At 47.0% G+C, this 13,536-nt stretch overlaps 1 protein-coding gene across 11 annotated transcripts in view; it reads right to left on the bottom strand.

The window, feature by feature from the left end:
- Window positions 1-1,615: 1,615 nt before the first annotated feature.
- LOC120038749 (transcription activator BRG1) overlaps window positions 1,616-13,536 on the bottom strand; it is a 28,533-nt gene continuing 16,612 nt past the window's right edge. For 2 of the 11 annotated variants that reach the window (XM_038984410.1, XM_038984422.1), the window contains exons 7-31: window positions 13,320-13,493; window positions 13,022-13,204; window positions 12,811-12,861; window positions 12,324-12,454; window positions 12,039-12,093; window positions 11,301-11,564; window positions 10,999-11,162; window positions 10,686-10,752; window positions 10,432-10,542; window positions 10,060-10,302; window positions 9,857-9,970; window positions 9,573-9,680; window positions 9,358-9,444; window positions 9,191-9,237; window positions 8,907-9,073; window positions 8,476-8,639; window positions 8,029-8,295; window positions 7,516-7,593; window positions 7,075-7,293; window positions 6,679-6,950; window positions 6,416-6,524; window positions 3,553-3,654; window positions 3,161-3,299; window positions 2,541-2,677; window positions 1,616-2,295 (exon numbers count right to left, since the gene is read on the bottom strand). In XM_038984410.1, the coding sequence (XP_038840338.1) occupies window positions 2,263-2,295; window positions 2,541-2,677; window positions 3,161-3,299; window positions 3,553-3,654; window positions 6,416-6,524; window positions 6,679-6,950; window positions 7,075-7,293; window positions 7,516-7,593; window positions 8,029-8,295; window positions 8,476-8,639; window positions 8,907-9,073; window positions 9,191-9,237; window positions 9,358-9,444; window positions 9,573-9,680; window positions 9,857-9,970; window positions 10,060-10,302; window positions 10,432-10,542; window positions 10,686-10,752; window positions 10,999-11,162; window positions 11,301-11,564; window positions 12,039-12,093; window positions 12,324-12,454; window positions 12,811-12,861; window positions 13,022-13,204; window positions 13,320-13,493 (3,486 nt within the window). In that variant the 3' untranslated portion in view covers window positions 1,616-2,262. The remainder of the gene's footprint in view (window positions 2,296-2,540; window positions 2,678-3,160; window positions 3,300-3,552; window positions 3,655-6,415; window positions 6,525-6,678; window positions 6,951-7,074; window positions 7,294-7,515; window positions 7,594-8,028; window positions 8,296-8,475; window positions 8,640-8,906; window positions 9,074-9,190; window positions 9,238-9,357; window positions 9,445-9,572; window positions 9,681-9,856; window positions 9,971-10,059; window positions 10,303-10,431; window positions 10,543-10,685; window positions 10,753-10,998; window positions 11,163-11,300; window positions 11,565-12,038; window positions 12,094-12,323; window positions 12,455-12,810; window positions 12,862-13,021; window positions 13,205-13,319; window positions 13,494-13,536) is intronic. The other 9 variants (XM_038984427.1, XM_038984431.1, XM_038984428.1 and 6 more) reach the window with 6 other exon arrangements.

Below are 13,536 nucleotides of genomic sequence, written 5' to 3'. Positions count from 1 at the left end.
ACTAGATGCATTATAAAGTTAAAATTAGGAAAGCACTAGGTTCTTGGCATGTAGACTAACTAGTCTGATGTTTCATGTGGAGGCCTTCACCTAGCAAAACATCAGTCTGTAGACAACAGGGCAATCCATCACCAACCAGCTGGAAGGACTGCCATTATTTATTTGCCAAGACTTAACTATCAAACACCAGAAAACACATGGCTCTAATATCTCAATACAAAAACATGGTTTTATTTCTAATGGGAGGGAAGCGGTATGCTTTAAGAATTGTTTTACAATGTTCTGCCCTTGGACAATTGGATAAGGCAGAGATAAGCGATACGTTGGGTGGAAACTGAATAATATATAGTAAAATGACTACACTGTCCTCAAATGAGAGTTTGTGTCCAACGCTCAAGGTCACTTCTGTTGGAACCTTGCTATCCAGCTTTCTCTCGTATGTCACGAGTCTTGGAGATATGACAATGTGAGACAACTTGTGCAGATACATGTTGAAACATATAACCACTGGTTGTAGGCCCTCCGCCTTGCCCTCCACTCAACCCCTCAAGACAGCTCACATCCATGACACACCCCTTGTTCATAACAGACCATCTCCTCTTCCTGCCTGCCTACAGTGCAGTGAGAGGAACTGTTCCGTTGGTTACTTGGTTCTTCCACCCCTGTGGGGCACCAGCTGTAAATCCTGTACACTGATCTGTTCTCCTGGTTTCAACCATCACATTCTTTTCCATCTCTCTTCAGATTTCACCTCAACTTCACCACTACTGACCATCATCCCTCCTAGCAAATAAGCTTTTTTATTAGAATGTATTTCTGAACAATGACAAAGTAAAAAGAAAATCACAAAATAAACTGGCCATGTTAACCCATATACACATAGGATAATAAGGCTAGTCAGAGGTTGGTCTCAGCGCAGTCAGAAACTCTGCCATCATGGTTAATGCGGTGACGGTAGCTCTTTAGAGTCACTTAAAATGAGTTAACAAACCATTTGAGGAGAGAACGGACTCTACTGCAGATCCATTCAAAAACATTCTACTGAAAAACGACTTTCAACACACAGAAAAAAAGTATTTGTCCAGGTGTTATGATATGAGCCCAATGCTGGAACAAAGCAGTGTGAGGGGGAGCGGGAAAAAACAGCAGGGTCAATGAGTGACCTGAGGAAGAAGAAACTGGTGTATATCTGAGATCAGAGGCATGGAAGCCCTGGCAGGATCTCACACATGCCCAGAGTAACACTGTTTGAAATACAACTGTGTGAGTGCTACAAGCCTATAAAAGCACTGTGGCCTAAAATACATAATTCATATAATTCAGTTTATCATAGCAAACTAGCATTCATTTAGTGGTCAGCATGTTTACAGTTCAGACTCAAGGAGAAAATCTTCAACCTAAACATCAACAAAACACCTACATTTTCAACCCATGGCTTTTCATCCAGAAGCATTCAGTACTGTTATCTGGTCAAGGTGAGAGGGCCATCTAGTATACATACAAGATATCTACAGTTAGTCAAAGATGGCTTAACAGTTCATTCCATTCAGCACATTTAGGATACAGCAATCAATCATGTGTAGTGCATAAAGTGAATAAAGACAACAGCAGTGAGGAAAGTTTAATTACGAGACGCCTTTATTGTACTTTTTGGAATCCAGTGACACAGACGTGAGACAGAGTCCCGCCCTTCCCTTCTCACTCGTAGCCGGAGGAAGGCCTAAGGGGGAACGTACCGTTATCTCACTTGTATTCTTAAATTAAACAGAGATATAATAGAACGACACACCCAGGTGCATTTCCACAGACCAAACGACATGCATTCAAGGGACTTAGAAACCACAGCGACTCCGGTCACACAGCTCCATCTCAAAGGAAACAAAACGACAAAACAAACTCACTTAAAAAGTCAGCAAACTCTCCCTATGGTCCACGATCAGTCTGCTAATCAAACCCTGTCCACCTTAAATCACTTCCAGGAGAAAACAACAAGGCAAAAAGACATACAGTCCAGCTATTCATACCAGGATTGCCTGCTTAAATATGTAAGTTTTTTTTATTTTTTTTATGTGTATTTTTTTTTATTGATGGTGTATTTTAATTATGGAATACATTTCTCTCACTAAAAATCAGCTCATCTAGGTAAAACTAGGCCCCTCTCCACTGGCTTGTCTCCCTGCTATAGAATCTAGGTAAAATATATAAGTTCCAGTCGAGGGTGTCAGTGGGCCGTTGGTCCTCACAGAACAGGAGTGGTTCAGTTCAGTCCTCCTCACTGCCGCTGGCCGAACCCGCCTGGAACAGAAGGCCGAAGAAAAAACACTTAATCCTTCAACCCAATACAACATAGCTTGTTGATCACCAGCCTAGTCTACTGTAGACGTTTAAGAAAACAATTCTGAAAGTGTTAAAGACAATCCCACAAAAATACTGCTGCTCTGAGTTACATAAGTTAATCAGTGTTGCCAGTGTTGCTGGCTTCGAAAGGAAGCTTAAATGGACAGTTAAGTAGTGTCTCAATGTATTTGTGCGTGTCTTACCTCCTCCTGTTCCTCCTCGCTGTCGTCGTCGCTCACTACAGGTTTGGCCCGGGAGCCACGGCCCCTCCGGCGCTGGCCCTTCCCTCTGCCCTCCTTCTCCTTCCTCCCCAGCTTAATCTTCACCTTCACTGAACGAGCTGAAAGAGGGAGAAAGAAAGAAGAAGCATGGACACAAATCCATGAGTATACAATTCCTCAAAAGTACAACAAATTATTAAATAGTTTAAAGGGGCAATCCCTGATTGCAACATCTATTTTTGGACTTTTCAATTAATGATTTACACCCATTGATTCTTGAAGAATATAAGTTATAAATGCCTCATGAGCTGAGTTAAATTGTCACATTCCACCAGAACCCAAAATATAATCTTGTTTTACTCCTTTGTAAACAATGTAATTGTAAACAAACACTGTACAGCCTCAAAACATGGTTAAAACTATAATTATGCATTCATAGCTCAGTCTATGAATTTGAGAGTGGTTTCAACAGCCCCATCAGTCAGCTATTTACCAAACACTGGTGGGGGGGAGGGTGGGACGCGTTGTTGTTTGAACGGCAGATTGCCCTTTTAACAGTGGACTATGATACTAAGTACATATGTAAATACTGTAACACTCACATTCAGACTCAGAGCCTTCGTCCACCTCCTCCTCTTCTTCCTCACTGTCCTCTCCCTCACTCTCCTCCTCCTTCTCCTTTTCAATCTTCTGCCTGACACTGGTGAAGACTGACTGCAGTACGATGGAGTCCTCATAGATCTAGGGGGTGAGAGACGCCACAGAGAAATATAGAAGATGTCAGCAGCAGGGTAACAGGCTACTGTGACATTTCTTCAGAGTATGAGAGGTTCCATTCAATTCACCATAAAAAGGTTGTGACAAGTCTCCTCGGATCTGTAATACATTGGGCTGAAACAGGCCCTCCATATCCCAGCACCCCCACAACGTTGTCTTATCATGCCCAACAACGGTCTGCCCTCCCCTCATTCCCTCCCTGTTGCCAGACACTCACCAGAGAGCCCTCCAGGTTGAAGGTCTGAGCGTTACTACACAGCAGCATCACATCCTTCTCCAGGTCATTCAGGCTGCGGTACTTATGGCCGCGGATCCTCTCCTGGAGGGGAAAAGAGGAGAGGACATCAGAATAGTCATCAGACCAGTAGAGCACAACACAGGACTGAGAAGATCAGGACGAGACAGCTAGATGTGACTTGTCAGTCCCCTAACCTCCCAGAAGGACTATTTTACTGAATGCGATTCCCTAGTCGATTCCCGCGATGTCTAATATTAAAGAAGTCTCGAGGTATTGCTCGCCTGAGGTAGAGTACCTTATGATAAGCTGTAGACCACACTATCTACCAAGAGAGTTCTCATCTATATTAATCGTAGCCGTCTATTTACCACCACAGACCGATGCCGGCACTAAGAACGCAATCAACAAACTCTAAGGCCATAAGCAAACAAGAAAATGCTCATCCAGAAGCGTCGCTTCTCGTGGCAGAGACTTAAATGCAGGCAAACTTAAATCAGTTTTACCAGCATGTCACAACTGCAACCAAAAAAACAAAAAACATTCTAGACCACCTTTACTCCACAGACAGAGATTCATACAAAGCTCTCCCCTGCCTTCCATTTGGCAAATCTGACCATAATTCTATCTTCCTGATTCCTGCTTACAAGTTAAAACTAAAGCAGGAAGTACCAGGGACTCGCTCAATACGGAAGTGGTCAGATGACGCGGATGCTACGCTACAGGACTGCTTGCTAGCACAGAGTGGAATATGTTCCCGGGATTCATCCAATGGCATTAAGGAGTATACAACCTCATTCTTCGGCTTCATCAATAAGTGCATCGACGACGTCCCCCCAACAGTGACCGTACGTACCGATCCCAACCAGAAGCAATGGATTACAGGCAACATCCGCATCGAGCTAAAGGCTAGAGCTGCCGCTTTCAAGGAGCGGGACACTAATCCGGACACTTATAAGAAATCCCGCTATGCCCTCAGACGAACCATCAAACAAGCAAAGTGTCAATACAGCATTAAGATTGAATCCTACTACACCGGCTCTGACGCTCGTCGGATGTGGCAGGGCTTGAAAACTATTACGGACTACAAAGGGAAACCCAGACACGAGATGCCCAGTGACACGAGCCTACCAGACGAGCTAAATGCCTTTTATGCTTGCTTCGAGGCAAGCAACACTGAAGCATGCACGAGAGCACCAGCTGTTCTGGATGACTGTGTGATAACGCTCTCGGTAGCTGATGTGAGTAAGACCTTTAAACAGGTCAACATTCACAAAGCCGCGGGGCCAGACGGATTACCAGGATGTGTACTCAAAGCATGCACGGACCAACTGTCAAGTGACTTCACTGACATTTTCAACCTCTCCCTGACCGAGTCTGTAATACATACATGTTTCAAGCAGACCACCATAGTCCCTGTGCCCAAGGAAGCGAAGGTAACCTGCCTAAATGATTACAGCCCCGTAGCACTCACGTCGTTAGCCATGAAGTGCTACCCACCTGAAAAAAAGGAACACCTATGTGAGAATGCTGTTCATTGACTACAGCTCAGTGCTCAACACCTTAGTGCCCACGAAGCTCATCACTAAGCTAAGGACCCTGGGACTAAACACCTCCCTCTGCAACTGGATCCTGGACTTCCTGACGGGCCGCCTCCAGGTGGTAAAGGTAGGCAACAATTCGTCTGCCACGCTGATCCTCAACTCTGGGGCCCCTCAGGGGTGTGTACTTAGTTCCCTCCTGTACTCCCTGTTCACCCACGACTCCAACACCATAATTAAGTTGGCTGACGACAACAGTGGTAGGCCTGATCAACAACGATGAGACAGTCTATAGGGAAGAGGTCAGAGAACTGGCAGTGTGGTGCCAGGACAACAACCTCTCCCTCAACGTGAGCAAGAGAAAGGAGCTGATCGTGGACTACAGGAAAAGGCGGGCCGAACAGGCCCTCATTAACATCGGGCTGTAGTGGAGCGGGTCGAGAGTTTCAAGTTCCTTGGTGTCCACGTCACCAACGAACTATCATGGTCCAAACACACCAAGACAGTCATGAAGAGGGCACGACAAAACCTATTCCCCCTCAGGAGACTGAAAAGATTTGGCATGGGTCCCCAGATCCTCAAAAAGTTATACAGCTGCACCATCGAGAGCATCCTGACCGGTTGCATCACCGCCTGGTATGGCTACTGCTTGGCATCTGACCCTAAGGCGCTACAGAGGGTAGTGTGTACGGCACAGTACATCAGTGGGCCAAGCTTCCTGCCATACAGGACCTATATAATAGGCGGTGTCAGAGGAAAGCCCATAAAATTGTCAGAGACAACAGTCACCCAAGTCATAGACTGTTTTCTCTGCTACCACACGGCAAGCGGTACCGGAGCGCCAAGTCTAGGGTCAAAAGGCTCCTTAACAGCTTCTACCCCCAAGCCATAAGACTGCTGAACAATTAATCAAATGGCCACCGCACTATTTACATTAACACCCCCCCCCTTCCCCTCCATTTGTTTTGTACACTGCTGCTACTCACTATTTATTATCTATGTATAGTTACTTCACCCCTACCTACATGTACAAATTACCTCAACTAACCTGTACCCCCGCACACTGACTCGGTACCAGCGCCCCCTGTATATAGCCTCATTATTGTTATTTTATTGTTATATTTATTACTTTAGTTTATTTGGTAAATATTTTCTTAACTCTTCTTGAACTGCACTGTTGGTTAAGGGCTTGTAAGTAAGCATTTCACGGTAAGGACTACACTTGTTATATTCGGCGCATGTGACAAATAAAGTTTGATTTGATTTAGTCTTATAACCGATACATTAAAGGGTTAGCGCCATACCTTAATCTTCCTGAAGTCGACAGGCTTGCGGATGAGCTCGTAGTACTCAGGCAGCTCCTTGCGGGATGGCAGCTGGATGAAGACTTCACTCAGCTGGCGCCCATTGCTGCTGTGAAATAGGAGAACAGGGAAACTCCGGGATTAGTCCACCTCAACATGCTCTGCTCTGACCATTACATGACAAAGTAGGTTGTGTTTGTATATGTTGTCATGTGCTGATCTTCACTGAGTTGTCATCCAGACATAGGAGCTCACCAACTCACCCGTCCTTGTACTTGATGACAGTGTCCACCACCTTTTTCATCTTCTTGGTGAGGGATGGGGGGTTAGGGGACAGTTTTTCAGCCGGAGGGCGCCCGCGTTTCTTGGCCTTCTTGACCTCCTCATCCTTGTCACGGCTGCGACCACCGCCACCACCGCTGGAGCTGGGCGTGGCTGGGCCGGGCATGTCGTCACGGTCTCGCTTGCGCTTCCGGGTCGTCTTCTTGTGACGCACCTCCTCCTCGAGGTCCTCCAGATTACCGTCCTCTATGGCCTGTTGGAGGGGGAACCACACATCAGCATTGCAGGTCATAGACCATAGAGGACGGTAATCTCAGTTATAGGACTTTCAATTATTAGCTAAAATCTTTTTCAACTACAACAGTTGGATAGCTGACCTTGAGCCACTGCTTCTCTGTGAGTGAGTCGCTGTAGTCCACCTCCTTGCGCTGGCGAGAGCCGCGACCAAACATCTTCTCCTCCTCCTCCTCACAGGTGAGCCTCTCCACCTCGGCATCATCCTTTAGGATCCAGGTGGGCAGCTCGTCATCCTCCATCAGACGGGGCTTTCTCTTGGGGTTGCGGGCGTCCTCACGGCGCCGGTCCAGGTCCATACGCTGGAGGGGAGGTACAGTGTAAGAAAAGAGGAAAAAAACAGTTGAAGAATGGTAGATTTCCATCGTAAGTCTATGTATCGGTGTCATTTTATCAGACTTGAGGTTGTGTCAAAGCCTCCAACAGGGCAGTCTTCAGTCTAGAGACTGACAGTGAAGCCTCCAGTTGCCTCAAGCAAGACTCAGACTACATTACTGTAAATCTTGAAGAATTATGGGACTGACCATGAACTGGTCAAACTCCTCCTCGCTCCTGGCAATCATCTGGTTGACAGTCTCATCATCAGGCACCTCGTCCTCCTCCTGTAGACAATAGAAAGGGTGAGCACAGGGCTGTTAGTGGTGCCTCAGTCTCTGAACTAGAATTCTTGAATGCTTATCAGTTATGTTAGTATCATATAAAGTGCATTGTAACATGTAGCGCGTGATGTATTGGAGTGAATATCCTACAATAGGTGTGATGCATACGTCTACCAGAAAACCACTGCTCCTACTAACTGTATAGATAGTAGCCGTCCTAGCTGGAAGTCTGTTCTATGTTATTGAAAAAGAGCTTCATTAAATAAATAAAACGTTTTTTTTTTTTTAAAGAAAGCAGGAAGAGGAGAAGAGGAAACCAAACCTAAAAAAAGGAACAGCCCCTAAATTCAGAAGGTAGAGGGAAAAAAGGAAAGAAAGGTTAAATGGTAGGGAGGCGTGTGGGTGGTTGGGAAGTGTGGTGGACGTGATCACACCCACCAACGCCCCCCCAGCGCGCCAGCCCCCCGGGGCCCCGACCTCGTCCTGTTCCTCATGCTCCAGGATGGCCTGCAGGAAGGCACGGCGCTCATGACTCGACGACTTCTGGTCGAACATGCCGGCCTGGATGACCTTCTGGTCCACATTCAGCTTGTACTTGGCCGCCGCCAGGATCTTCTCCTCCACACTTTGAACGGTGCAGAGACGCAACACACGCACCTCGTTCCGCTGCCCGATACGGTGGGCTCTGTCCTGGGCCTGCAGGTCCTGTACAGGGGAGAAAGAGAGGGGTGAGTGATCAGAGTTAGGGGAAGGGTCGGAGTTGGCTATGTTACCTCACAAAATCACCTCAATAGCCACTAATCCCAGCTGTTTTCTAAATATATATCAATAACTCCAGTGAGATTCCTAGATCATAACACTACAGTAGAGGGTAATGAGCTGAACCTGATGTGGGTTCCAGTCGGAGTCAAAGATGACCACAGTGTCAGCAGACTGAAGGTTGAGGCCCAGCCCGCCGGCCCTGGTGCTGAGCAGGAACACAAAGTACTGAGAGTCGGGGTCATTGAAGGTCTTCAAAAGCATCCCACGATCCTCAGCCTTAGTGGTTCCTATGGACAAAGACCAATGGTGTTAGTTACCAGTTTCCACAGAACAACAGCAGAAGGGATTTGCAAATAACATGAGCTCGTGAACGTACATCAGCCTCCCCACATCACAATGTTGAGCCATTGTGTTCTAGTAAACTGCATACTGTAAGTACAAAACAAATCCTACACATAGTTCTGTATTTCTCATAGTACAAAATACTTCTGGAATTTGTCTTGAATTCATTTTCTCAGCACCAGACTAAATCACTTTCCTATCCCGCCTCTCACCGTCCAGACGCAGGTACTTAAAGTTGCGCCAGCCAAAGTAGTCCTCCATGATGGTCATGGTGGAAGTCATCTGACAGAAGAGCAGGACCTTGTGGTTGGTGACCATCAGCTTGGGCAGGATACGGTCTAGCAGCTCAAACTTCCCAGCTGCGCGGTACAGGTCAGGTCTGGAGGGAGCAGGGGACGAGAACAGAGGGGTGGATGAGGGAACGCGCCACACATAGTAAGATCAACCACAAGACCATGAAGCGTCAACATGCAACGTCAGCAGAAGATTTGCTTACCCAGACACTACGCCTCCAGTGAATCCCAAATGCTCAGAGAAGGACTCCTGTGAAGAGACGAGTCACAACTATTCGGTTAAAATGAGAAGCTTTAACCACAATCTTACACTTCAGTCAACATCTCTTCTCAATTCATGGAAGAGTTGAGGTAGGCCCTTGCACTGTACCTCGATCTGCTGGAACATGTAGGGATGGTTACAGATCTTCCTCAGCTGCATGATGGTGTTCATCAGGGTCTTGGTGCCTCCTTTACCCTGAAACACAACACTCTGCACTTAGTCATCCTGTAGTACCCATCTAAACAGCCCAGTATAACTGACCCCCAGTCAGTTGTTAGGGGGTGTATGGAGAGCAGTGACGGGGGTTCTCTACTCCTCCTTACCTTCTTGTCTTTCTCAGAGCCGTCGGTGAGCAGCACACCCTTAGCCTGCATGTGTCTGTACAGCACTCTCTGCAGGGCCGACATGTCACACTTGATCACATACTCCACCTGCGGAACACACACACACACACACACACACACACACACACACACACACAGGGAGAGAACAGGTTAAAACATTGCATTGATTGGACAGATATGAGTTTAAAGTACTGAAAAAAATCAATTGATTGATCTTTATTGTCCTTGGAGACTGAAAGCCAAGTGATTGACAGGAGTCAGACCTTCTCAGGCAGCTGGGACTCCACTTCCTTTTTCAGTCTGCGCAGCAGGAAGGGGCGGAGCACTTTGTGCAAACGACGGATAATCAGGATGGTCTCTTCCTCGTTCAGATCCACCTAGGTTCGAGAGAGAGGGGGGTAAGAGTCCAGCCATGATGACCCCAATGTCTCCAAAACACCCCTCTCCACAGCCCCGACTAACTCACCTTCTCTCCGGTCATGGCGAAGGGGGCGTTGAACCACTGCTCGAAGGTTGTGCAGGACTTGAAGATGGTCGGCAGCAGGAAGTTGAGCAGGGCCCAAAGCTCCGGCAGCTTGTTCTGCAGCGGGGTGCCGGTCAGCAGCAGACGCCGCGGGGCCAGGTAGTGGGTGTTCAGAACCACAGTCAGCTTACAGTGGTGGTTTTTCATACGGTGGCCCTCGTCCACTATCATGTACTTCCATCGCAGCTGAGAGGGAAAGAGTACAGTGGCGTGAGAAGTTGAAATGGAAGTTTCCATAGGTTTACCTGTCTGACTAGGGCCATTTCTAAGGCGGTGTATAATTGCACAGGGTGATTTGAAGAGGTGGGTCCCTACCTTAGCCAGCACTTGCTTGTCTTTGATGATGTACTCGTAGGTGGTGAGCAGTACGTTGAACTTGCCGCTGCGCAGGATGGGGAGGAATGCCCGGCGAGCTTGTGGTGAGCCCTGGACATAGACATAGTAGAACACACATCAATTTTACATCTACAGAACACTATAATCAAAGGATATTCACATGTACATGCGGACCACCTACTACGCAATTGTCAAACTTCACCCTGGAAGAAGCGTTGAAAGGGGCTACTCACTTTGTAAGAGACTTTCACCACAGATGGAGCCCACTTATCAAACTCATACACCCAGTTGGACAGAGTTCTGAAAACAAAGACGGGAGATAAATTTATAAACATATACTTTCTCTGTCCACCTCAAGGTCGCACTGACATAACACAAGGCAAAAATACCCATGACTGTGGAAAATACCCATAACAGCCCTTCTGGGCTTGTATCTGTATAATTACAGGAGAACATCTCGATTGAAACAACAGAAATAGTGCATCAGTCCCGGTCTATAAAGGAGCAGAGAAGTGAATAGAGGAAAGGAGAGGCAGAGGGACTCACGAGAGGGGCACGATGATGAGGAAGGGGCCGTTGATGCGCTTGTGCTCCATGAGGTAGGTGATGAGGCCGATGGTCTGGATGGTCTTGCCCAGACCCATCTCATCAGCCAGGATCCCATTCAGGTTGTTGTTGTACAGAGACACCAGCCACTCCAAGCCCTTGATCTTAGATGTGAGGGGGACACAAACCAGTCATTCTACTGTCTCACAAGGTCATCAGGTGTGCGTCATCTCTTCTTTTTTGACACGTTACTTCTTGTAAGCATTGTGAAAGGTAATGAAACACATGGGTAGACTGTGCACCTGGTAATGTTTGAGCTGCCCGTTGACCAGCAGTGTGGACTGTTTGTCCACCGTCTCAGTGACGGCGTGGGCCACAGCATAGTAAGACTGCAGGCCTCGGGCGAACGCCGCCTCGGCACTGTTATACTCATCATCCACATCCTGCTTGGCTCCCTCGATGATGTAGCGGACGTCGACCTCAGACACGTCCTCTGTGTCGGGGTCTGGGATCTTCTTTTTCTCCTCAGTGGGAGCCTGGGAGGGCTGGGGCTCCTCCTCTTCCTCCTGAGGGGTGCGGAGAAAGAGGATGGACTCAGATACAGATGCCACACAGCCTGGCTCAAATTTTCTCAGCCAAGGTCAAGTCAAAAGACATGTTATCGAATCGGAATAAAATATTCTTTATGGAAACTAGAACACGGCTTGTCCCATGAACTGGTTAGGATTAAGATTAATCTGGAAAAGATCTCTGTTCCAGTAAAGATATTTACAGCACAATATGTTTTGATTTACATTAATATAAGCTTTATAGTACACAATGCAGAGAAAAGGTTACATTAGTTTGGGCTTGGCAATGGCTTGGTTTCTGATAGCCCAAGGCGAGAGTGGTACGCCTCTGAACAGACTCCACACGCAAGGTCTCATCCACGGCGGTCTGCGTACATTTATTTAAAGGTGACTTGAGGTTTACGATATACATATATTAGAGGGGAAAGTGGGGGGGTAAGGAGAGCATTGCGGTCTCTGTAAGGTACATACCTCCTCTTCCTCTGAGCCACTGTCCTCGCTGTCTGAACGAGGAGCCACTTCATACCTGCAGGAGAAAAGTTAAAATGATTAGTTGTGATGCCTGATGTCATAGTTTTGAGATGACAGTGTTTATGTACTTATGGCTAAGCAACAGTGTGAAAGGCATTTAGAATTGTACAATGTTCATTCTTTCCAAAGGAAAATGGTATTTCACATTCCTCAGGCTCTCGTGTCGTCATTATTCCCACAGTCGGGTAAACAAGCGTGTCTCCTAGCAAGCTGTGTTTAACTGACCCAGGGTTCATCTCCAGCCAGGTGTCCAGCTGGCCAGCCCGGGGCGCGTCCAGCCCCGTCAGGATCTTCCCACTGTCTACATGGATCACCTTCACAGGCAGGTCACTCATCTGACTGGTCTCATCCAGAGGCTGAGAGTGGAAGAGGGAGTGAGTGAGAAATTGACTGGAAACTGTGTGATATTACTTGTCAATATGATAATTTCATGGTAAATTAAACAAGTATTCCTGTGGCCTTGTGAAAAACAGGGAGCCTGGAAACAATGCTACTTTTCAGTTTCTTATCAACACATCATGAGGCAAATGGCCTATTACCAGACATGAAAAGGTCCTATTAGTTAAAATGTTGAGTGATGGGGCTTACATTCGTTCATTATATTGTTCTTCATGAACTGATGGCAGAGAAGATGACTTTGTAAAAAATCTTGGGGGGGAATTATTGTCTGGATTTTATCAGACCAAATCTTTCACTGGGATCTGAAACTCACCTCTCCGTCGGGTCCCAGGGCAGGAGGCTGGCTCTCCCCACTCTCTGGCTTCTAGGGAACATGAACATCAATTTCTCATATTGCAATGCCAGGCTCAACAACGGAAACACGGGGGGCTGCATATCGCAGTAAAACACAAGGTAACACAATACAACAAATGGAACTTCAGAAAGATGCACTTTCAACATTTGTCCTTGGCCTCATTCTTCACCTTCTTCTTCTTCTTCTTCTTTTTCTTCTTCTTCTTCTTGTCCTTGAGGGCCTGATCAGCCTTGTGGGCTCTGACCAGATCGGTGAGGTTGGCCACGTACTCGTCTGTCTGCTGCAGCAGGTAGGCCAGACGCTTGTCTTTCTTCTGGTCAATGAGCTTACGGTAGCCCTCCTCATCTTCAGCCTAGGGAAGGACACACACATTGACGACAGGTGTTAGAGGCATTGGGTGTGAGAGTAGATCTATGGCTATTTAATAGTGAGTGTGTAAACGAGCACGCAGCTGTGTGGTCACTCACCATCAGCCTACTCATTCTCTCCTTCTCAATGCGCTCGTTCTCCTTCTTCTGCTCGCGCTCAGTGTTGGCGTGGTAGGTGGCCACAGCTTTGGTGGCCTTCTGGAGCTTGGCTGTGATGGAGCGGTGGTACTCCTTGAAGTCTTTAGCATGCTGCAGGATGCTGTTAAGGTATTCCTATACAAAAACCTCAGAATATTAGTGTCTATACAATACAACG

This window comes from Salvelinus namaycush, chromosome 3 (assembly GCF_016432855.1).
Source record: "Salvelinus namaycush isolate Seneca chromosome 3, SaNama_1.0, whole genome shotgun sequence".
Classification (NCBI taxonomy): Eukaryota; Metazoa; Chordata; class Actinopteri; order Salmoniformes; family Salmonidae; genus Salvelinus; species Salvelinus namaycush.
Note: the sequence above shows the minus strand (reverse complement) of the source record. Positions and strands in the feature narration are given on the sequence as shown.